Source organism: Pomacea canaliculata, linkage group LG14 (assembly GCF_003073045.1).
Source record: "Pomacea canaliculata isolate SZHN2017 linkage group LG14, ASM307304v1, whole genome shotgun sequence".
Classification (NCBI taxonomy): domain Eukaryota; kingdom Metazoa; phylum Mollusca; class Gastropoda; order Architaenioglossa; family Ampullariidae; genus Pomacea; species Pomacea canaliculata.
This window is the reverse complement of record NC_037603.1, coordinates 17,135,383-17,161,278: the sequence shown is the minus strand read 5'-3', so window position 1 is coordinate 17,161,278 and position 25,896 is coordinate 17,135,383. Positions and strand designations below refer to the sequence as shown.

At 38.3% G+C, this 25,896-nt stretch overlaps 1 protein-coding gene across 2 annotated transcripts; it reads right to left on the bottom strand.

Moving 5' to 3' along the window:
- Nucleotides 1–1,807: 1,807 nt before the first annotated feature.
- On the bottom strand, nt 1,808–25,354 carry LOC112554989 (monocarboxylate transporter 12-like). 2 transcript variants are annotated; one of them, XM_025223086.1, is made up of 9 exons: nt 25,197–25,354; nt 23,004–23,230; nt 21,494–21,637; nt 18,891–19,135; nt 18,529–18,774; nt 18,036–18,279; nt 14,760–14,810; nt 11,282–11,465; nt 1,808–7,011 (listed from the first exon to the last, which is right to left on the bottom strand). In XM_025223086.1, exons 2-9 carry the CDS (start codon nt 23,221–23,223, stop codon nt 6,987–6,989), a joined length of 1,359 nt encoding a protein of 452 aa, XP_025078871.1. In that variant the 5' UTR covers nt 23,224–23,230; nt 25,197–25,354; the 3' UTR covers nt 1,808–6,986. The 2 variants fall into 2 exon arrangements, with proteins under 2 accessions (XP_025078871.1, XP_025078872.1); XM_025223087.1 differs by having other exon boundaries at nt 11,311–11,465.
- Nucleotides 25,355–25,896: the final 542 nt, after the last annotated feature.

Here is a 25,896-nt window from a genome sequence, read left to right as displayed (position 1 = left end):
ATATCGAGACTGGTGGAGACACGCAGCCATCCGCTATAACAGAGAATCTGAGAGATATGACTGAAACCAGTTAAGTGGGGAGCCTGATTGTTTGTTTGTGTTAAATGATGTGCCAGCAACTAGGGCTATATCACGGCAAAAAGTAATTTTAACTTTAAAAGTTTAGGGATAAATCTTCTCAAGTCATATAACCATAGCATTTTTAAAAAGCCATTACAGTAAGTAAAATAAATGTAAAAGAATGGATAAAGCGTAAAAAGGGGTGGTGAAACCCAAAAAGGCCACCAACACACCAAAAATCAAGAAAAAAATAACAGGACATAAACATTTTTAAATTTTATGATAAAGTCCTATCCTCTTCAAAATTGTACAGATTGCTGCTGATGGGATGGACCTAAATAAGGAAAATAAAGAATTCTTTGCAAAAAACTGCCAGCAGATGGTCTGTAGCCCAGGACAGATAATCAAAAAGTGTAATACATTAAAATTTCCCCTTACACCAAGGACAAACAGGTGGTGGTTCACCTCACAAGAGGTGTCCTTGCGTAGTATGATCTATAGTATCAAGGGTAGCAGACAGGTCTAACATGTTTAGAAATGAGATTTTACCTCTATCCAGGCCAGACAAAATGTTGTTTGTCAGCTTAAGCAGAGCAGTCTCACTGCTATGAAAAGAAAGATAAGCAGACTGATGGAGAAATCAAATTTTCAGAGTGAAGATTGGATAGAAGTTGCTAGAGGACTATTTTCTCAATGATTTTGGAAAGAAATGGCAAGTTTGAGACTGGGTGGTAATACACTGATGTCGAGGGTAGGCCTTTTTTAACAGCCGTTTAACTAAGGCTGCTTTGGAGGTAGCTGGGAAGATGCCAGAGGACAAGCTATTGTTTACTATTTCTGTGAGGGCAGGGAGTAGGATGTCGAGACAGTCTACCGGTAACTGGTTGGGAACTGTGTCCAGTGGACAAGTTGTGGGTTTTGACTAGAATATGATGGTCCTTAGTTGACTTTCCAAGATTGGGTGAAAGGAAGAAAAGAAAAACTTTGGCCTTGCCATATCGTTGACGTGGTTAGCAAAAGCTGAAAGGTGCTCAAGGAGTCGATCAAGTTTAGCCTGGATGTCAATCTTGTGGACAAAAAACTCACTGAAGGCCTCAGGCAGTAAAGCAGCTACAATGACTGTCGGCAGTTGCAGCCTGTTTGTGCAGCCCAACAGGTGGTTGCAGGTCCTAAACAGCCTCTGACTAGATGAACAAGTGCTGATGTGAGCATGAAGGAATGTTTTGGCTGAAAGAACAAGGTGGATGACGCATTTAGCATCTGTTTATGTCAACCCAGACCTACGCCACAACCTCAGCTTTTCGATGATCCAGCTTAGCTCTCCGCAGCTCAATGCGAAAGCTAGGGTACCATGGCGCATGCTTGTTGGGGTGAACTAGGGTATGCACAGCAGAAGCATGGGCCTCCAGCATGTAGCGGAGAACAGCTGCAAGTCTGTCAGGTGAGGTTGAGGAGCAGAGGGTTCCCAAGTCATCTATGAACTTAACAAAACATTCAAATCTACTATCTTAGATAATGAAAGCAATTCTGACATTTCTTAACTTTCCCACTGAAATTGTGAGAAGATGTGATCTTTTATTGTAATTGTTTTGAATGATTTATTTTACCAGAGCTGTCTAGAGTTTAGAGGACAAACAATACCCAGTATGGGATTTTATCTTAAGTCCACAGTCTGAAAATTGGTTCAATTCAGCTTATTTTCATTAAGGTGGTCAAATGCCACCTGAAAAAAAAAATTACATTCAAAGGACACTATTATCTTTTATTAACTGGAAAATATGAAAGTTATCCAAATTTATAATGAGACAGTACACATTTTGAAACACATGCCATACACCATAACTTTTCCTTTTAACATAATCATACAATTTCACATGTGAGCAATTTAGGCAGTTGTATATCAGAATGAATAATGTTGTCTACTTATTGTTTTTTCCACCACGCATCAGCAGCTGGTGGTACCAGCAAGCAGTATTTTGTAATTATCTTGCAAGCAGTACTATATTACTGATATATTAAAAATATAAATTTTTACATATGGTTCAGTGATCCACTCCTAGTTCCATCATTTTCTGCAAAATAGGCTGCATAAGAGCTCAGTTCTCTTTTACAATACAATGTGTTCAAAGAGCAAATTTAACAGCTGAAACTTAGGAACACCTTAATTTTGAAAGACATGCAATTGTTGGCAGCATAAGCATTCATTTCTGATTTCCTTATATCGAAGTGTACCTATATTTTAAAAAGGTGAAAGCTATAGTGGAAGGTGGAAAGATGGTGTTAATGACCACGTGTAAAGCCTAGGTCCTTATATTGTCATTAATGGCTTGTAGGTGATTGAATCTACAGTGCCAATATCTTCATCAAACCACATCTACAAATCTTTGTCAAAATTCAAACCTGTTTATTTACAGAGTGTACGTGATTTTCTCCAAGCACACAATCAGCAGACACACTAAATGTGACAATGAAAAACCAAGCATCAATGACACCTTATATGAACAGCACCACATGCTGGCAAAAGACAACACGTCTGATAATTAATCCTTACATATGAGCTCTGTGCGCTCACTTTCTGTATTACTCTTTTTGTTCACACACCCTCAGTACTTATATGCTACAAAGCAAACTCTAGAAACAATTATCATTCACCCACGCCCTCTCACACACCAAATATTCTATGTTCCAAGAGTTCAACATGTTCAACTACTAGAAATATCAGAGTTGGATCTCGCAGGCTAGATCAATGTGGCAGATATTGGCTGCATTGAGTGTGAGGTTTAATACACATCATAATGCTGCTACCCACCAAGAGATATATCTACACAATGGTTACAAAATTCAATTCATAACAGTGAAACTTTATAAGAATGTTTACTTACAGAAACAGAAAGTGAAACTGCACATGTACCACACGCTAGCATAGGTTTCTCTTTCCCATATATCAAAGTCTGACTAACCTGATGGTACATACAGCTAGCTGAACTACTGACTGAAACTATCCATAGTTTGCACCATCAGAACTATATGCTGACGCTTTAATTCCATATGCATCTACACAAATGTGTGTGTGTACGTGCGTGCAAGTATGGGAACGATTTAAATGTGTGTGTGAGAGAGACAGACAGCATGTGTGTGTGTGCTGGGAGAGAAATTATGTTGTACATAGGTGTGCACATAGTAGTGTGGCTGTCTAGAACAGGGGTGCCCAATCTATGGCCAGTGGGCCTCGTCTGGCCCGCTCATTATGACCAGACACAACATAATTTTATTTTAACATCATGATTCTGGCAAAACCGCGATGTTCTGGCCCACAACATTTTATAACATGTCCAGTGGAGCTCTCAGGCAAGAAAAGGTTGGGCACCACTGGTCTAGAAAGTAGTGGCCATCACTAAGACATGTACTTTGAGCAATGTTACTTGATGAAAATAAAATCTTATCAAAGTGGCCAGAGATTTCAGATGGCCAACAGACCCTTGGGCACTTCCATGGATGAAATGTCTCTTGCAGCCCAACCTACACGTGTAAAGCAATGTACAGAGGCACCTTGGTATAATGAACATATTATACCATTTCTCTCTGTTATTAACATTACAGAAGGAAATATGAACAATTCAAAACAGAGAAATTCATCAACAAATGATCTTAATACAACCATTCTGCAATGACCAAGTCCATAAACATACTGTTCATTAACTAAAATGGAATTTATGCTATAGGTTAAATTTAAAATCTTTTTAAAAATATCAACAAAAATCCCCAATGATTTAAAAGTCTAAAGCAGCAGTTTCTAAGTTGACAGTTTTACTGACAGTCACAAAATATGGCTGTAGAGAGAATTTACAGATTGAAGTTTACTACATGTGATGTGTAAGCCATCTGAGCAGCAAACATATCCCATCACAGTACATTTGGTCCGCATGGATCGGTTTTTAACTCAAAACAACCTCTGATCAGTGAACACCTGAAAAAGTGATTGTGGACAAGGTATGGGTACAAAATTCGTGCCTTAGCCTGTTCCATTATTTTAGGAGTGATGTTCATTTTCGAATGGTGAAAAATCGTTCACTTTTGTTGCCAGAGAGGCCCTATTTTTTTCTAGTCCCCTACATGTCAACTTATCACAAGCATTTGTAACAACTTCTAAAACAAAAGCCGTGGTCACTTCATTGAAAAAAGACTTGTTTATGTTGTCTTTTTCACAGAATAGGAACATTTTTAATACAAAGTTATGAAGAAGTTAACAGGACATTGCATTACAGTATTGGTTATGGCTGTAGACACAAAGATCTTCCAAATGCCATTCTGTGAAGTGGGAGAATGGTGGCTGGTGCAACTTTGAAATACTTTAAGAATTTTTACTCTAGCAGTGACTGGTTCTGTGCAGTGGTTAGCGGACATATTATAACACTGTAATTTCTACAGTCCACCCCACATTCCTTTATCTTAGATTGAGCAACATTAGTTTTGTCTCTCAATGAAGATCATGTTCCGTTTGTGTAGACTGGACAAAAATTCTTTATGATGATCTTAAAGCAGTGGTTCTTAACCTTGTTTGAGGTACCGAACCCACAAGTTTCATATGTACATTCACCAAACCCTTCTTTAGTGTCATCATGAATAGGTGTGTCTTGACCTCCGTGGCAGAGGTTCCGCCGAACCCCTGAGACCGACTCACTGAACCCCTAGGGTTCGATTGAACCCCGGTTAAGAATCACTGTCTTTAAGTATCTGTGTAGGATTAGGTCTTACTGGTCAGCAGACTCATAATGCCATTATGATTATACCTTAGTAGGGGCTAAAAGGGCCAGACATAGTTGTCCAACCTGGTCTCAAGGACATACTTATAAATGCTGCACGCAATTTTTCTTTCTATCCCGCATATAATTTTTCTAACAAACATCTGTGCTATTTTATTTGTTGTCAAGTCTGTGCACACGCATCTATCTTAATTATGTTTGGCTGTGAACATCAAAGTGCAAACCTCTGACATGGGGACAAACATCATTTGAAAGCAGTTGTCGAAATGAAGTGTGTCCCTACATCAGATTTTAACTACAGGTTTTTGTTAGTTCCACCAATGTGTCTATAAAATTATTCTGTTTTGCTGTACAAGAAAATCCATTTGGTGCCTTATAATAAATTTTAAAAGCTGGCAATGAGAACACAATTTATCTGCATACCAATGTCTGCACATATAATCTGGTTGGTAAAGTTAACAGCTGAGTAGGTAGGGAAAGGGCCTCTGAGATTGGAAGCACTCACACTAGCCAGTTTAATTACTGTACTGTGAAGCATGCTTCCCCAACAAGTTTTCCCTCTGTTAAATGGGTACCTGATCTATAAAGGGCTGAGAAAGGAAAGGTAGTGAGGGAGAAAAGATGGTGCCACTCTAACAACAAAAAGTCTCAATACGTCACTCCTAAATAATAGAATTATTAGGGACTAACTTTACTCCACTATCTGGCTGCTTTAAATATCTTCATGACACCCTTGCAAAGTTTAACAGCATCCTGAATACTATCTTGTTTCTTTCATACTGTTAACCAGAATGAGCTCAGAACACATATTTTGGTGAATCCACCCTTAAAATGAGAAGTCATTCATACTTATCCTTAAAGTGAAACCTAAGCAATAAAAAGCTTTCAAATTTTCATTTGTGTGGGTAGGAGGAAATGGAAAAATATTTACATTAAGAATGGATTAAACCTTTAACGATATATTCTAACCTTCAATCCAAGGGAAAAAGGTCTGCCATATATAGCAGTATCCGATTCAAAGATAGCACACTCTTTAAAATGTTCAATACATGTCAATGGACAAAACTTATTAAAGGGATTCTAAAGGCAAAATAAAACTGCTTAGAATCGCGTAAAGAGTAGGATAAATTTGAATCTCGTCTATTTATATGTGTGTTCATGTGGAAAACATTGAAGGTTTTTAGTAGAATGTTGTGTTTAATGTCTAGTTCTAGTGAAGTGGAAAATTCACAAATAACTATAATCAAAACTGCCAATTTTCACTTTAAAATGTTCAGAAACTCATGAAAATTTAAGAAATATTACTTTTAAATCTCCAAGTAACAAAACATATTAATATGAAATTAACTTGGAATGCAAAAAAATACTATGAAATTAATAATAATAAATGCAAAATTTGTAAAGTGCATACTCACACTCCTAAGAAGTATGCCCTTAGCGCCCAAGAATGCAATCGAAACATGGACAGCATACAAGGGACAGGAAAACAAATAAATAACATATGAACTATAAAAGAATAAACAACAGTACTAATGAAGAATAAAATGAAATACAGAAAATGTAATATGACATTGCAAAAGGAAGACAATCAAGGAAGGCTGTGAAAAAGGACTAGCAAGGTGGGAAACGGTGTTTGAAGTAATGTTTACAGAAGAGGTGAGTAATAATTTAATTCAAACATATGGCTGGTCCAGGTGTCATCAGATTTATTCACCAAACTGATCTAGGACTAAGTCTGTCCTCAATATTATGACTGTAAGAAGAATAGCACATTCGCTATACCTAATCTTTCAGCAGAACCAATTCATTAATGTTACCTAACCTTACCAAAACATCACCACAGTACAAAAGATTCTTGCAAAAAAACATTTTCTTCAGTTATATATTTTCAATTCTAGTAAGCAAGATGAGTATCACGAGAATCACATTAGCAAAACTTACGAACATTGCATACTATGAAACAGGAAAAAGCCTAAATAAACAGATGTGCAATGGAATCAAACATACAGATAGATTCCTCAATAAATAAACACCGAATACGGCTTTCTTATAGGTTTCTTCGCCTTTGAAGCAATGTTCCTTCACTTTACAGTAAGAGTCAACATTCACAACTTCACTGAGTTATAACAATCCAATCCTTGACTCTGGTCTTCTCCATCTTTGTTACACAGAGGTGATGACAGTGTCACTGTTGACAAAAATTTTTTAAAAAAGCACATTTATTAACAGCTGTCTCATTGCCCGGCTTAACTTTCACACATTTTTGTAAAAAGTAATGTTTCAAAAGATAATACTAAATTATCTAATTTTAAGAAAGACAGTTCTGTCTGATGGGTAAAGAATAACATGTTGGCCTCACCAAGTGTTGCTGGTTGGCTAGCTCTATTCTTGGGAAGTTAGTTTAGCCCTTTAAACAGGTGCCATACCAAAATAAATTAAGAACAAAAAAATTAAATGTGACTGAAGTGCGATGTAAATAACTCGCAATCCTGTCCTGTTGATAAGCATTTTACAGCTGCCCCACCAGACTATCGTAAAAGATGAGGGTGAAAAAGAAAAACATGAGAGAATGGCAACAATGTTATGTAGGTATTCAAAAGCATATCCTAAAATATACACAGAATTAAAAAAATTGAGATGTATGCAGAGTGGGCATGTTCTATCAGAGTAAAGACAGAATGAGAAAAAAATTCAAGCAGGCTGACAAAATGATGAACACATTTTCGCAATCCTTACTTCAAATGTTCAAACAAATGAATTTTTAAAAAATGAATTACCAATGTGGATACTAGTAAACAAAAAGACTACAAACAAAATAACAGTTAACTATACACAGATGACACCAAGGCAAACATGAACTAAGTGCATGAATGAAAGCAAAGGGTGGAATAGTATCCTTGATTATGTAAGATATTTCTTAAAAAGATGGGGATGGATTTGAAATCTCTGTATGTGGCACTTATTCACAGGGCAGGCTGCTTTACTGTGATATATTTTTAGATGCTGGCTTGGCCTAAAACAAAAATTTCACCTTTCCCCCTACCCCTCTGGTAATTTTGTTGGTCAAGCTTGTGGATTCAATGTTGTAGGTTACACAAGGATCAGAGTCTTCAGATTTTCATGTGTGTTTGAGCTCTAGAAAAAATGCTCACCATATTTTTTTTTGGTTGCCAGCAGCAGTGTGTTCCAAACCAAGCAATTGAGACTTTAAGAAAGGGGTATTATATTGCAAAGTGCTGGATCCTGATGTGCACACACATTTTTTTTCACTTATATGCTCATGGGCCAAATCCCCCACCCTCACCACAATTGTTCAAGCAGAAGAATATGTTCATGTACCACCCTGCTAGGGTAAATTTTAGCATAGCAAAATGATTTTCAATAGTACCACTAAGGTGAATTTTAGCATGTTACAGGATAGTGAAGTGATCTTCAATGGGGTGGGGGAATACCCAGGTAGAGAGTACTAATTTAGCCAGGATCTCATTACATGTACTGATACTAAGCATACCAGTCCAATAAAACACACTGGTTCATAGAGATGTCTTTCTGCACCCATTTCTCCTCAAAAGCTCCCTCAAAAATAACAGTTGCATGAGGTTAGCTGAAATGGGCCCTGTATCTTTGGTGGCACAGAGGGCACAGTAGGGGCCTTCTCAGACAGATCATGGATGGTGTCACTTTTCTAGACTTTTAGAGACTAAGTAGCCTTGCTCCCCTCTCTCCTACATGTCACCATGACAAACCTCATTACAGGGACTCTATTCAACTGTTTCACCCTATGTTGCAAGGGCCTCTGCTGAAAATACATGTCAAGGCAGAGCTTCTGAATCTTTTTCCTTTCTGCCATGGGGAATCCCAGGCTGAAGCAGGGCTGCTGATTCTTTGTGTCAGTATCCAGGATGAGGTAGGACAGGGTAAGGAAGACATATGTGTGGAATAGTTTCAGCTGTCCTTCTTTCAGCCAGCTTCAGTCAGTCAAGACCACATTCTAAAAATCTTCTATTTTTGTATATTTCATTCTGTAAAGCACTTTCAGCTGCCTTTGATGGTCAGGATAAGCACTCTATAAATAACCATTATCATTGAAAAAAAATTTAACACCAATCTCTGACCACCTAATTTCTCCAAGGAGACTGCCATTAGTGCAGACAGCAGTTATCCCTAATAATCTAGCTGATGCCTATTATTGTTTTGCCTTTGAGGTTAGGGCTTATCAGTTATGTAGGCATATGGATCATGGAATCTTTGCTCACCCATTATTAGATAATGGTAAGCAGTGATTATGATGCATAAGGGAACATCCCTCCTTAACCCATTGATTGCCAGACGCTAATGAAGAGCGTGCCCATGCCTGTACCTGAGAATTCTGATGACTTTTAGGTCTTTCTTTTTTTTTAATTTGGAGTTCTGTACATGCACGAAAAGCATATAAAACCCACACAATTCATAGAGAGAAGTGATTTTTCTAATAAGTGAGGCCAATAAAATACAAAAAATAAGATTCTTTTGATTTTTATTTTATGTAAATGTATTGTATTTTTTTATATAGAAAAACCAGCTAAATGTGCAAACAATGTCGCACACAATCAAATACTCAAGAGTACTTCTTGAATTCAAAAGTCAGTAACTTTTGTGGATGTCACTCAGAAAGTGAAAAACACAGCCTAAATAAAGTTCAGGGTTTACTGTTTGTTGAAAACCTCAACTCATTTCTCACAGAAATATTCCCGTCTTCACTAACAAGTGTTTCCTGCCATGAGAAACCTGCGGCAGGTTCATCTCAACGGTTCATGTGGATCATTAAAGGGGGGGAATTGGTGTTTTACGCCGTGTCAGCAACTAAGGCTATATTACGGCAAGCAGCCAGCCCTGTAAACAGATGTCACGTGCAGAGAAAGATCAGCGTGCCCGAGACGAGAAATGAACTCAGGGCAGCCAACCTTCACTGTATTGGTGACAGGCGCTAACCGTTGCGCCACCGGACCGCTATGTGGATCATTAACACAAGTCACAAGCACTGTCGTTTAAAAAAACAAACTCAACATTTAAACACAAAAGATTGTACTCAACATTCTGCTGCTCTGAATGCCATTGCTGGGCCTGTGCATTGTATCATATTTGAAATATTCTGTTTCCAGTAGGCAAGCTTGCTATGATAAATTCCAAAGCAGCTAGGGTTCGACACACATGGCATGGAAGGACATTCAGAGCAGCAAAATCGAAAGACCCAATGCTGGCACTCATTGCTGCATTGCAGGGATGTTTTCATTCCACATTTCACGGTATCAGGCACATTTGAGAAGTGTTTCTGAGTCCATCAAGCAATGTCTTCTGCCACACCCCCTTCCGCCACCTGCTGCTCGACCATCTTTGACTGTGCTCCCGTCTGCTGCAATTCGTTTCCTACTTCTGGATACCTCAGGCAATTGTGCAACCAAGTCACCACCATCTGTATGTCTCACTGCTGTCGGCAGATCTTTCTTCTTATTTTGTCAGATCAAAATCGAGATGATCGTCATTGTTGTCAAAATGAAGAGAATCAGAATCTTTATCTTTAATAACATGTTGTAGTCACTTTCACTGCTATCCCGTTCCTGATCCAGGGGATTCACCAATTGTAGAGCATCCAAATTACTGTTTGGGATCTCTGCTACAGCCTCTTATAGCGTGCACAGCCTTCCGCAGCACGTTCTACACGATAGTCCCAGAACGGGTACCGTTCGCATTGACTCTGTGTGGTTGGAAAACTCTAGAGAGGGATTGCTCTATTTAAGCCCAATAAAATGCCAATCAAACCAAGCATGGCATCAGAGCTAGTGCTATAAATAGGGGGAATCACATTTCTGCTGACCGTTACACAGCAGGCACTCTAGTTTCTCTTTTAAAAATAGAACATTCCACCGACCGAAAATTTGGGGTCAGTGGGCACACAAACCCATAGGCGACCAAATATTCGGTCATAAGCAGCCAAAGGGTTAAGTGTCACTTTGTTAAACCCCATTTCTACAGATTCTTGTCCATAAAAACAGTGCCTTACAAAGTTTTATCAAAGGCAAGATTACATATGCTGTATCTAAATGAGTGGAAAATATCCATCATATAAGTGCAACCTGTGTTCTGACAAACCTTTTAAGCAGCAAGATTAATACTGTTATAATGATCCAATGATATTCAGACTGATAAAAGTAAATTGCTACTTTCCAATGCCTTGAAAGACAAAAATTAATCACAGGATCTTGGAAATGAGACACTTCATCAATGTTCAACAACTTTTGTAACATCTTCTGTTGCTATAGTGTATAAACTATACACCTTAACTGCAAGTCCCCAACATTCACTAGACCTCTGCAGAGTATTTTTGGTTTGTTACAATCTGAAACAAGTTTGCAATTAACAAAAGACTGTCAGCAGAAGATAGGTAAGTGAGCTGGACAAATGATGCAGGTTATACGCACACGACAATCTCATCAGCAAGCATCTGCACCTTCTCCTTGCTGTTTATATCCTCCAGCATCAGTGGCACCTTCTGCACATCTGTCATTTTTTCTTTTAATTTATCATAGTCATCACGAGAAGGTGCCACACATCGTTTCAACTTGAACATGACCATGATGATGGAGCTCCAAAGCAGACAGGCACCTACAAACCAACAGGAATAACAATTGAATAATATAAAGCTACTTGCATACCAACATTTTGACCTTTTTTAAATCAATATTTCATTAATCAATATGTCACAACACCACGAAGTGTCTCTCGCTTGCTCCCTTTCGAACACTTGTAGGGTCAGACAAATACGTGTTCTTTCACACAAATAAACATAATGACTTGCCTGAACAAATCTGCCTACTTTTACTAAACAAAACCCAAATTACGTATTAAAAAAGTCCTAACTACGATCTATTTCCTCAAGGTAGTAACACAGCGAATAACGCAATGGCTGGCCATTAATATGTTGAGATACCATATAAAAGCAGACTGTAAATGTACTTTATTTCCTCTACCTCTAAACTACTCCTTTAGATACATTGTCTCAGCAATGGCTCTTCACTTCAAATAACACTTCCACAAAATGCAATGAGTTCCTTGGGTCCTCTGTAAACCAGTTTAAGCACACTGTCTCAGCAATGGCTTTTCACTTCAAATAACACAATATCTTCTACTCATAATTAAACATCCAATTTCACATCCTCTCACCCTAGCTCTCTAACTATTCTCTCCTCCCAGCTAACTGCTCTCCCCTCTCTCGTCACACCTCTTTTTTACATCATGGATACACGCATTCCCAAAACTTACATCATTCACGCTCTTTCTTCCTTGCACGTGCGCTTAGTTCTACCACTCCGACTAGATCTGTGAGATCTCTCCCCCATTTCATAAAAAAAAATATTACCTAAAATTTTTTCTATTTTTTTCACCACACGTCCCTTTCTAAAATTTACAGTCATAGAATGCTTATGTTCTCTGTTCTTGAAATTATACCTTACAGAGTCATCCAAGGATTAGTTTTACAGTTCTCTTAAAATGGGTATAAAACTGGATGAGATGTCTTGTTTGACTTATTATTTTACTACAAATTGTATGGTAACGTGATAAAACATCAAACCCACTGTCACTGTCAATTTCTTGCCTTTGTGCTTTGCGTATGTACTGAGCATAGGTAGAAGCTACTGTTGTGTCCAGCTTACAGGAATAGGTGCTCAAAGTGTACTTTAGTTTTCCACAAGAGCCGATGGTGCCATTTACTTCTTTTTTTGAGAACTCTTGCAATTTTTGTCTTTTTGTTCTTGCACTCCGGATCAAAACTTAGCAGCAGATATTCTAATTATTTGAAATTTGTCCCATAATAGTCCTCTAAAAATGCCTGACTTTTCTTGGCCTTTCCCAGATCTGTCTTGAGTTCTTTGAAGGTCTGATGGACCTCAAACTCTTTGGACAAGATGCCAGTGACTGTCATCTTTTTCTCTATCTCACCCCACGTGTGATGTTTCATGCCCAGATACACCTTTTTAGTTTTTCTCTCATCATCATATATTTTTTCGAGTTCTCTTATTAGTCTTGTCAATAGTTCCACCGCTTTGTTATTCTCAGCATTGGCTGATATCTCTATTTCCAGAGATTTCTCTAGGTTTCTAACATGCAGTTGGACGATTTCTGAGTTGAATTTAGTTTCCAGATGAGCCAGTCTTTCTGCCCTGATGTTTTCCTCCTGAGATTTCAATATTGTTGCAGTATTCTCAAGATCTTTCTTCAGTTTCTTTAGTTCCTTGAATAATCTGATTTTTGCTATGATTCTCTGTAGGTCATCAGACTGATTTTTATGCCCAAATTCAAATTCACGAACCTTTTCTTCAAAGTCACCAATGGTTACCCACTGTTGTTGATACATTATAGCCAACTGATCTTTTTCATTGCGGCAAACATTCGTCTCAGCCTTAAGCCGAGCAATTTCTTGCTCCTGGCCACTAATCTGTCTGCAGTTTGCATTCACTATGTTCAGTATTTTTCTTTAGAGTTCTGCAAATTTTGTTGTAAGGTCTCATAATTTAGGTTACTGAGGTTGTGCTTCTGTTCATCATGAACCTCCTGAAGAGCAGATTCTCTCTGCATCGATGGCTGTTTTGTTTATGATTCGTGTTCAGCCTTGGTTATCTCAGAATCTACATCATGACGAGTGACTTACCTTCTAATTTTTCCTTGGTATTGATGCACTTGTCACTTTTCTTGTCTGAGGCTGAACACGTAACGGCGACACTTGCTGGAGATGAGTTCTTTTCTCTTTGGATATCTTCGCTGGGTTTGGGGTCTTGGGCCCTGTAGCAGTGACAATACCGGGCTATTTGGCCATATCATTGGCAATTGTAACATTGCCTTGGAGGTGCCCAGCGTGATGGATTGCTTTGGTCATCCTGCTCCAGCCAATGTGTTGGTGACGAGGAATTATTATAATGTCGAGTGGGTGGAGTGTGTCTTTGACCATCTCTGTAGGAATAAGGAATCCTATAGCCCTGTTTCTTAGGAGTGTTGCTGGGCATCTATTTCTCTGCCCTCATGTAGAAGGAGATGAGGGTGGGGCTGTTTGACAAACATGGAAGTCCCTGTCCTCCTCGCCAGAGACTTATTGGGGTGTGCCATGCGGTAGGCTCAGCATGTTTTGCCAAAGCTTTGGCTGTGGGCAAGTCCCTAGCTCTCAGGAAAACAGCTAAATTCTTAAAGACACTTTGATAAAATTGTTCATGCAGAATCAAATCCTTTAAACGATTGTAGTCTTTCAGTATGTTGGCTACGGAAATCCATCTATCAGCCAGGCTGGCCAACTGAATCAGGAAAAGGGTCATCGGCTCATCCAAGGCCACTCTGTCTGGAATCTCTGTACGCTTCTTTGGTATACTGAAAATTCACTTATAGTTCTTTTTTTAACATCTCATAGTTGATTTCTCCCTTGAAATCCATAGTACACATTCAAAGCTTTGCCTTGCAATTTAGTGGCCAAATACAGTGGCCACATCTCTGTCGACCAGTTCAGTATTCGGGCTTGTGTTTCTAATCTACATAAATAGGCATCTGTGTCGTCTCTGTCTTCCTGGAATATAGGGAGTTCAGGAATACACCATTTTGGAGTTTGTTCCTGACCAGCCATTCTCACTTTATTTCTATTCTATAAATCTTAAAAAAAAAGTCAGACAACTTCTTCACAACACAGACAGACCCGCAACAGACAAGTCACGTCAGGGTCACCAAATTGTCACGACACCGCGAAGTGTCTCTTGCTCACTACCTTTTGAACACCCTTGCAGGGTCAGACAAATACGTGTTCTACCACTCCGATTATACCTGTGACACAATATCAACCCTCCCATTTAAATTATTAATTTATATAATTTTAAAAGCAATTAAAAAGTATTCTTATGGCAATAAAAAAGAACAACATACCAGCTAAATAAAAAGCATGCTCGAATTCATTCTCTTCCTGAATAAGAAGCCCTGCAAAATAAAAATGGTGTGATTAAAAGACTTACTTCTTTTATTTGCTACAGATTACAGTAACAGCCCATGTAATTATATCTGTTCTACAGTCACAGTGTGAAGGGGGGGGGGGGGCAGCCAATTCAACATCACCACCACCCATGTTATGATTTGACTATGAAAAAAAATTAATGTTAATATTTCCTTTATCATTGTAATTTTTTCACCCACACACATTGATCTTTGTCTCCTAAGTTTGTATACTGACATTCCTTTTCAGTCTTAGGTGTAATTTTTTATCCAAAATAAATTAGAATTAAGTGTAACTTCCATTTGCACGCAGCTCAATATGCCCATGATTTTAATGCTTGCACAACTAGGTCAGAAAGTAGCTTGAGATATACGACACCTATGCTGTGTGTCATGTGTCGGATGTTTCTGTGCCTGCCTTTCTCTCAGTGCTTGGGATGCACTGGTAATAGGCAGCTTACAGCAGATGACGTTTGATATCATATTCCAGGCTAATTTTATCCGGTTTGTGGGGAAAGGTCGAGGCCTTTTTTCACTGACTGTAGCAACGCCTGACGTCATGTCCATGCAACGACAGGGGTCGTCTGCTTGAGTGCTGAGTTTGCTGCTTGTTCTAGCATTAGGGGTGTACTGTTCATTGCCCCTCACAACCCTGTCCGCAGTTTTGGCGCGAAAAGCCTTCACGTGGATGTTGTGGGCACTGGCCATTGGTTCCTGCCCCTGGGAGGCAATGTAGCGAACCCCAGAGCGTAGTGTCCCTCAAGGCATTCTTCCTAAGGCGCTGAGAGGAGCAGGTAGTTTTGAGAAAGCGGTGAAAGACCGTACGCGTAGGCAAGGTGCCGTGTTTTGCACAGCAGACAGGAGTGACCACAAGCTACGGGTGCACTGGGAGACTGGTACTGCTGATGAACCCAGTAGCCAGTAGTGACCACCAGGAGCCAGTGGAAATCCTGGGGCTGGCACAAGTACAGAAGCCGGTTGGTGACCACAAGGGTCTGTTGAGACGGGAGTGGGCTTCCAGTACTGTTGCGCTGCGCATACGTGTATGTGTGGGGGTATGTAAGTCTACTGTGTACTAGGATTACAATGTTATTTGCTAAGAAAGGGGTTGTATTAGAGTACCCCATTGGTTGTTGATTTAGAGTTATGCCTGCTGGGTAGCTCTTTGAGCGTGCACCCTTTTTGTGGGTTCAATTTTGAAAGGAGAAAATAGGGCTACATTAGGTCATACCTTAGAGAGGGAAGTTTTTGCTTCATGCTGAGGCCACCTAGTGACCTATGTTCTTTTGTTTTCTCCACAAGCTTTTGTGTACATGCTATTGTATGCATTTTCAACAGTTTTATCATCTTTGTCATCTTTATCATCATTGTCATCTTCTTTCTTCGTGTGATCTTTTCAAACTCGTCCTGGTTCTTGTCGTCACTGCGTTTCTTCTACTTCGTCACATCATCTTCTTTGCTCTTTCCACCGCAGCGTGAGCGTATCCTCAACCGTTCTAAGTTTTGTCCTCCATTCATTTCTTCGTTCTGTCTTCTTCATCAGTCGGTCCTAAAAAAACATTCCTCGTTACCTTTTCTTTTTTTTTCTGCGTGAGGTAGTCCCCGGTTTTCTTACATGTGCGTGTGAGTGTAAGTATATTTCTCCAATTTATTTTTTTCTTTCTTTCTCATATTTATCTACATTTTTATTAAACTTCTCATTTGTACTGTTCATTTCGTCTTTGTTGTGGTCCACTTGTCCATCATGTACTAGCTAGGTCATGATTGGTCATAGCTAGTAACGGAATGACAGAGAGTGTGTGTAGGTTATGTCAGCAAATCGTGAGAGTCAGATCACTGGACATGTGAATTTAGCATTGCATACGAGGGTTCTCAAGGAGGAAAGTTGTAACAGAGATCTGTTCAAGGCTGTTCAGATTCTCCACTGTGAGTCTGTCTGAGAATCATGACTGCTCCAGCACAACTGACTCAGGAAGTGCGTTAAGTCCAGCTCTACCACAGAGTGCTCAACGCTTGATCATCAGCAGCTGTCTGGTCACAGACAGCAGAGGAGGGGGGGGGGGATTGGTGTTTTACACCGTGCCAGCAGCTGAAGCTATATTACGGCAAGCAGCCAGCCCTGTAAACAGATGCCACGTGCAGAGAAAGAACAGCGTGCCTGAGACGAGAAATGAACTCTGGGCAGACAACCTTCACTGTATTGGTGACAGTCACTAACCATTGCGCCACCGGACCGCTGACAGCAGAGGAAGGCTGATAGATAATTAGGTGTGGTCAAGCTCTGACTGCTGTTACGGCCTAAGAGGTGAGGAAGAGACACGTCGTGGCACATGGCAGTGTCAGTCTCTGCATTTGTGACAGAGGCAGCACGTCTGACGTTATCAAACGACAACGGATTCTCGGACATCAGGAACATCGGAGGGTCCTCACAAGACAAGAGACTTGTTTGAAGAGATAAGTGGCCAGTGTGTGTTAGACAAGTGTAGTGTGCTGTGTGTGGTAGTTAAGGTAGTTAGTGGCTCACGATACCTGGACTAGGGATAGGGAAATAACAGGACGCCTAGAGAACAGCCATAGTTGAGATTGTATCATTCTGTAAATTGTTTGGAAAACCTCTCAATTATTATAACAATTTTATTCATCACACTAAATTGCCTTGTGTTTGTTATTGGAGAAGTGCACTGGGGGCTCAAGAGTCAATTAAAGTGTAATTAGCAATTTAGTGTAAGTGTGTGCACATAGTAAATGTTGGAGTGAGTTGGTTGAGGCATCGAGAGTTTGATTAGCCAGAGGCAGCGCCAATCGCAACCTCTGACCATCTTTGCATGCTCATTCCTGGAGTTTACGACACTGTAATCGGAAAGGTCTTAATAAAGAAGTTTTACTGTAGCGTAGATAGTACTGGGACCCTTTTCATGCTGTATTTTGTTTCACAGGTTGTTGTCTTTTGTTCAGGGAAGAGCAGAGCTGAGGGCTCATGAGCTGAGTGGCAAGATTTTAAGTAATTGATATGTGAATACTGTACATAATGTTCTCCTGCAGGACTGTTAACGTTGGTAGTAAAATAACTGTCACTCACACGCCCAGTTCCCTGTGTCCATTTGTGTTTGATGAGAAAACACTGGAACATTTTAAAACTTATAGACCTTTATAACCTTATATTATGTTAAACCTTATATTATGTTACAACTATATTCTCTTACATATTCTTACCTGCTGCGGGACCAGCTGTCAGTGAACCCAGTGCCACCATGAAAGACAAGTATCCATTACCAAGGGCAATGTACTCAGGTCCAATCAATTCTCGAGATACTTGAGAAAGAAAGGTGGTCCAAAAACCACTGTAAAATCCAAAGAGTAAAGTGTAGCCAATCTGTCCAGGGTAGTGTTCAAATAAGAGAGGACAGATACCTGTGATGACCACACCTAGTCCAACTGAACAGAGCACAGATGTTACCTGCAGATATATAATACATTGTTATAACCTAACATCCTGGTAAATCATTTAAGTCTTAAAACATTTTAAATTTAACTTCAAGTGAAAATGCAGTGATATTTTATAGGGGACTACTGTAGAAATGTTTAACCATGCAGCATGTAAATTTGAAAATATTATTTTAGCTGAGAATTGTTTTTGAAAGGGGACTGTGGAACTGTTAAGTATGATTTTCATAATTTCTTTCCCTTCCTATGCAGATAATTTTACCTCATCAAGAGTGGAGTTGTGTCCCATAAATGCAAAGATCAAGCGAGAAATGAAACTGGCCATGCCAACACAGGACACTAGCAGTGTGGTAGTCTCAAAAGAAGTGCCTTGGGACAGGGCATATGCAGGAAGATACATGTAGATCACTGTTGATCCAAAACTCCAGAAGAGGTTTGCAATACACATGCCATGGAAAAGTGGATGACGCATAGGATGACAGGACAACAAAGGAAGCAACCTCAGCTCCTAAATATAAATAAATCAGTTTGCCATGTAAGATTTGTATCATATTCCACACATACAAATAAACAGAAATTGAAAAAGTTGCATACTTTTCTTTGATTCAAGAAAAGGATTTTTACCTTATCATGGGGACGAGGCCTCATAGTAGCACCACACACACACAAATTTAGCGCAATGCCTGAGAGAATGAGCATGGTTCCACGCCATGCAAAGTAGTCCAAGAGATAACGAATTAGGATGGGGAAGGTAATAATCCCTGCTCCAATGCCAGCTACCACCACACTCAGAGCTTGGTAACGTCCATGGATAAAAATACGTTCCACAGCAACTATTGATGGAGAGCAGGCTAAACCAAAACCAACACCTGTAAAAATATAAATTTCTTGTAACACCAGCTTATGAGCTAAAATAGCTAGGACCTTTTAAAAATTCCCACAGTTTTAGCTAGTAAGTCAATTCCATTTGCAAAGTGTAAACCTTCAAATAGAGATGCTCATCCATGGTCTTTGGAAAGCAGCAATGGTTTTCTCTGTCAGATGTGTTATGCCAGGGATGCACAACCTACGGCCCACGGGCCATATCCAGCCCGCGACGCGGTGCCATCCGGCCCGCGAAACTTCTGCCCACAGTGCAGGAAATCGGCATGTTAGTAATAAAAGAAGACTTTAAAGAAACAAAAAAAAAAAAAAAAATCTTTTTTTCGATGGACGAACATTTCGATTCAGTGCTCTGACTTGGTGTCTCTACGATGCAGCCGGACATTCAGAAGTTGGTTTCGGGAAAACAACTTCAAATATCCCACATAATTAATGGTAAGTACAACTTGTTTCTAATAAAAAATGGTATCTGCTCTATTTTTTTGTATTTTTGCGGTGAAGTGGCCCGCGACACGGCTGTCCGAAATGGATATGGCCCGCGACAAGGCTGTCCGAAATGGATATGGCCCGCAGGCCGAAAAAGGTTGTGCATCACTGTGTTATGCTATACAAAACTAATTTCATTTTAACTCTTGTTAGAATGGCCAGCAAAAGTATCTTTCATGGATAAGAATGTTCAAGAAATTACAAGGTGCTCAAAAATATATGCTGTGCGAGATGGTGAAGACATATTTATCTACAACTTTCACATGTTTCAAGGGCCATAAATGTCTCCTATGAATAAGCATTTAATTTATATTTTTAAACAGTTAAGCTTTACGCTGTGGTCTCCGCTAAAAGAGAATACAAAACTTATGCGATTTCCAATGTTTTCCTTCTACAAAATGCAAGGGATTTTAGATCCCCAACTGGGGGTTTTTATATCCTCAATAAAAATTAATAGATTTTTTCCTTTTTAGACCATCATTTAATTTTGTTACAGGTTATATTAAGTTATTAACCTGTCACAAAGCAAGTATAAACTGATGCATGAATTAGTTAATATTATGGAGATTTCCATCCCTGGTTTCAATAACCCTTCAATTATGAGATACATCTGATGACAAGCAAATATAGAATAAAAGCTTTATGACACTGATAATTTATAACAAATCATACCATTCTGGTTAGTACATAGCTTAATAAGAGAAATTTTTCTCCATATATAGTCATTTTTGTTGTTTATTTTTCTTCTGGTGCAGGCATATGATTCATTCTTGGTATTTTTTCCCCCAATTCATGAAAAAGTAAACAGATGTGATCATCTGTGTGTGCGCAAGTATGTGAATTTAACCTCAAAATATCTCATGCAATAAGACTCCTGACCTAATTTTTGCTAACTCCCACCAGCAAATCATTTACATGTTTAAGCTCCATTACCAGATTTTCTATATGTAATTTAAAGCTCTATTTATTAAGTAAGGTTCTATCATTTCTAGAAGCAGAAATACATTACTTCAAAGGAGTGAAGTTGTGTTTTAATCACATTATGAGGATGTTTTTTTCCAACTTTGCAAGCTTGCCATTTTTATGACAATTGACGATAACAATGACAACTTAACAATTTGCAACTATAATTTGCTCCTAGTTGAGACAAACAAAATCAACAGCTTACAATTATTAGTTAACCTTAAACACATGATCCAAAATAAGCTGAAATTTAAAACTTTGCCTATATGTGATTTCACTTCAAGAGAATAATGCACTATTACATATCCAAAATGATAAAACCTACAGTCAGTAGCAAATACTTTGTACTCCATTTTTACCAGGTGTACTAGTGTCCAAATAATTTTTTATCTGTGGCCCCAAACTTTGATAACTTTCTAATTTTGTTAGGTGGGAAAAAAATGTGAAATTAACATAACTTGTTAGAAACATGTGTGTCTTTTAAAATACAACAGATACAGCTATAAAATTTGGCAGGACTGCTCAGGAATATGTAAACTATTTGTTGTAAATTGTAAAATGGCCACTGTCAGAAAGCAGGCAAGAGTCTAAGGTAGTTGTTTGTTTTAGTCTTCATCACATAGAACAATAAGATCCAAAAATGAAATAGGACAGTAGGAAGTCCAATCTTTATTTTCATGTATTTTTCTCACAATAAAACTGATGTATATGCACCAAAAAACAGTTTAAAAACACCCTATTTTGTTGTATTTTGTGCATTTCCGTGTCCACCACTAAGGAACTGCCACTACCTGGTGTTACGCAATTCACGTTTCTATGTGATAGGAAATGCTGGGCTTTGCACTGGGAAGTGAGCACCCTCAAATTTTTGTTTGCATAAATTGCTGGAAACCTACCTGTCAAAAGACCAAATGCCAGATATAACTGATAAAGTTCTTGAACAACAACACACAAGGCAAGTCCTGCTGCAGCCAGAAAACCACCAAGCATAACACTGACTCTGCTGCCCCAGTAACTGGTGACAAACCGGAACATCACACCTGAAAACAAAGTCAGGACAATCTTGAATAAAAAATGAGTCATTTTCACCTTTAACTCATTCTGGTATTTTCTTACATATGTGTTAAGCTCATCCCCATTAGTTAAATAATTTGCACATTTTTGAGTCTTTTGTCTCATCCCTAGATCTGTATCAACATTAGTGTCCACTATGTCTCTGTGCTTTTTGTTGCACTGTAAACTTCTGTTCTGGATTGTTCTGCTTATGCAAAGTCATTTCCACCTGTAGACTACTTCTTCTACTCATACTCTCTGTATCCTCTGCAGAAGCAAATGTCTTGATAAGCACACTATCTGGATACTATAATGCAGACTGGGGAGAGTCAAACTGTGCAAAAATAAGTAAATAAATAATGGAAGAAACTGTGGGCTCTTTCAGCGATTGTTTTACTATGCATTACTTTCCTTACAATGCTAAAATATAGGCAAACAATCATGTATTTTTGTTAGATTTAAAAATGGGCAATGAGTCAGTTGGTTAAGAACCGTGTTTAGGACAGCTTCTAGCGACTCAATGATTTACATGGATTTGTACTCAAACAGTCAAAAATAATACAAATTAATTAATACGTGAATTCTAATGCATATATACTTTATTTTGACTAAGTAAAAAAAAAAACCTATATTTCTTGCAAATCACATCACTGTAATGTCTAAGAAACAAAGTTTAAAATGATGTGTCAATGTTGGTTTATATTTTAGGTTAATATGTGTAAATATTTAAATAATAATATGTGGATTTGTAAATACAAAGTAGTTTGTGCCACCACTACCGTCCTAGTGAATATCTGCTCATCCTAAAAATGTCATGGCTGCAGTGCGCTCTGCTTATAAGGGCATCCCCTGGGTAATAATGGGCATACTTACTGGGGTTACTATATAACACTCTTACCAACCCAGCATTTTCATATAGTTCTAACAAGTGATTGTATTGAGCTCCTGAGTCTACTAATTAGTTTAGATCTGCTGATCAAACACCTTTCCTTTTAATCTTTCTTTTTTAATCAAATTTTGTTTCAAGTCAAAGTGATGTGTTTCAGACTACACAGATCATTATGTCCTACTCATTTGTTGGCTGCAGGGGCAACTTACCAAATCTCAACCTCTCTCTTACCTAAAATCTGCTGAATACTTTTCCATTCTCTTTCTTTTCTTTGTACTACACCCTGCAGGATTTCCTATGCAAATCCTAATAACTACAGCTGCAACAGGTATAAATAAGAGAAAAGACTCTGAAACATTAACAGCAAGACTTGACATAACTTATAAAGAATGGTAAGGACCCTACAGATCATGTGTAAAAGTAAACCTAAAAATAAATATGAATAAACATAAATATAAACATACTTGAGAGTGCTGTGATGTACAGCAAAATAGATCCAATCCATGACGTGTCAAAGTGTGACTCATAAAAGACATCTTTAAAAACCACATGAAAAATACCAAGGCTGTAAGTGACTCCACAGATGATGAACTGGGTAAAAAAGGCTGCAATTACCACCAGCCATCGTTCACACCCCTCTTCTTCCTGCATTGTAAGTTTCTGCTTCACTGTTACCACAATCATCTAGGCTCTGGAAAAAAAATTCCCCATTTATTTGACTTGTAATCACATTTAGGTTTTAGCTTTGAGAATCCTACAACCTCCTTTGCAATATCCTTTAAAGAAAAAAAAACCCTACTCTTATCCAAGAAAAGATTTTAAATAAGTGATTTTTTTTGTCATTATTTAATAAACAGGGTTTTCGTTTTTCACGTAATGAAGTCATACTTTATATTAATATTTTACCAATATAACAGTTTCAGAGACTATGTCTGATGGTGCAACATTTTTATTAACAAAATCAGGAAAACATGTCAAACTAATCCTAATCATCACTAACTAGTTACTTCATTACAATAATGTTATCTCAGTGACACCCACTAAGTTTATTTTTACGATCAAGCACTAATTGCCTGTTTGTGGATGTTAGAAATAAGTTACCATCTTGTTCTTCAACTTACAGGTTATTTGACCTTTGAAAATAACTTTTTTTTTTCTACTTCAATGAAATAGAAAAAGATAAAGATAATCTTAAAATCTGTATCGTTTTTGTTTCAACGTGCATCACTCACTACAATAACTACAGTATAAACACTCTAAACTTTACGATACAAGTTTGGTAGTACATTCTTTATTAGTGGGAAACAAACGAGTGCTCAAATTTTAAAAAAGCTCTGGAAACATCTCCTAGTCACTCCTAACATGCTCATATTTGTGGTGTGTGTATGTGTGTGAGTGAAAGTGGTTTTTTTTACTGCTACAACACCTTTAGCTTCAGCAAGGGTAGGAGAATATAGTTGAAGTAACTAAACATAACACAATCACTGCAGATATAAGTTATGAGATTTCTATGTACATCTCCTAAACATAACACAATCACTGCAGATATAAGTTATGAGATTTCTATGTACATCTCCAAAAAAGCTCTGCAGATAAATCACATACCTAAACACTCCCACCTACTCATACACACAACCCTATCACATACCATTACTACTAAACTTATTTACAAATGCTGATACATCTTACAAAGAAAACGTCAAGGCCATTGAAAATTTTTTAAAAACTCATGCACCAATACTATCTCATAGCCCTCACCCCTAACACACTGACAACAAAACAAATATCTTCAAGGTCATCTAAACAAAACTAATCCTCATAAAAGCATTCAGGGCCATTGGCCGGCAAAGCAACTAACGAGTTTGTACTATTCTTGTTTTTTCCAACATCTAAAATAAAAATAAATAGCATAGTTTCTGTTTAGCGCTGAGAAATAGTTTTCCAGAATATGGTGTCCACCATTCAATAATCTACCACATTTATAACAATAACTGAATTTATAACGCATGTGGATGCAAGCTCAATGTGCTGTGCAGTCAACTATACAACAAAGAAACACAGCATATGGCATATAGATAACAATGTGGAAAACATGAACAAAAGTTAATGGATAAAGATAAAGAAATGAGGAGCTTGCAGAAGAGTTCACCTGATTATGAAAGCTATTTCTAAAAGAGATGGGTTTTGAAACAGCTTCATAGACACACTTTTAAGAAAACGAGGCAGTGTATCATGCACAGCAACAAATCCAGCAATGAAAGTAATGAGATGTGATCATTGTCACAAATAGATGATAAATCACTCTTAGCGACACCATCTGAGATGAACGATTTTCACGACGTGCTGATGTGATTCAAGATATGGAGAGATGGTTCAGAACGATCGTCTTATACGAAGAGCACAAGCGCGTCATTTTTTCCAACTTCAAACACCCCACAGTGTCCACAATGTTAACTATATAAATTTTATTACTTTGCAGGCGACACGCTAAGGTTTCCTTTCTGGTTTTAGGAGCAATTTACACTAGCGCTGACGTGGGGACTCAAAATATCAACACACCACACTGACGTTTGGTTTGCTTTACGCTCGAATACCCGCATCGATACGACACAAAGAACCCAAATACAAATGGCATTCTTTCATTTTAAGACCCTTACCTTACAATACAATGAGAAAGGATGAATGACTGTCAAAAGAAGATACTTAGAGCCATGTTAAGCACATCAAAGATTGACATTTTTAAATGGCAACCACAGTCGTCTCGCCAGGAAAGAGAAACCAATGTGAAGGTCACAATGAGGTCATGGGTTATGCGGGTCATGCCGCGGATGTGTCTTATGTCCGCGATCGCGGTATCTGTGAAGAGCTTCGATCATTTTGGAACTACTGTAGCATAATGCATTTTTTCACACTTGATGTCCTTTACAAACGAATTCTCTGAATAGCTTTCACTGGAATTATGAACGAGCCTTGCTATTAAAATTATTTTTCCCACGCTAGACGCTTTAGATTTCGAACGCTAAACAATAAATCAGCTGTTTCCACTGGCATTCGACGACATATAATGTATACTTTTTTCTATAAAAAGCTCTCCTTGAGTTCGTTAACGCTCCGAAAGTTAAGAAGATCGTTGTGCACGTAGAAAAGGCACAAATGCTCATACAATCCAGTTTATGGGTTAAAGTTTTTGTGATAAAATTTCTGACAAACGTATGTACGTATACGCCATTCGCGCAGTGTGATGTGCTGTTGCATCACGAATTACTAATGTCAATTAATACACGTCCATGGTTGCGTGAGTGCCCTGCAATTACTCGAAAAGTCTCCGTGATCTTTTCTTGAGTTGTAATGTCATAA

Bases quoted from the DNA above. Each gene is read 5' to 3' on its own strand.
- LOC112554989 (XM_025223086.1), bottom strand. From the start codon at position 23,223: ATGATTGTGGTAACAGTGAAGCAGAAACTTACAATGCAGGAAGAAGAG. The intron at 14,811-18,035 runs GTAAGAATATGT...TTTATTTTGCAG, and splicing joins GACAGCTGGTCCCGCAGCAG to GGCTTCTTATTCAGGAAGAG. The intron at 7,012-11,281 runs GTGCGTATAACC...TTTTGTCAACAG, and splicing joins CTTGCTGATGAGATTGTCGT to TGACACTGTCATCACCTCTG.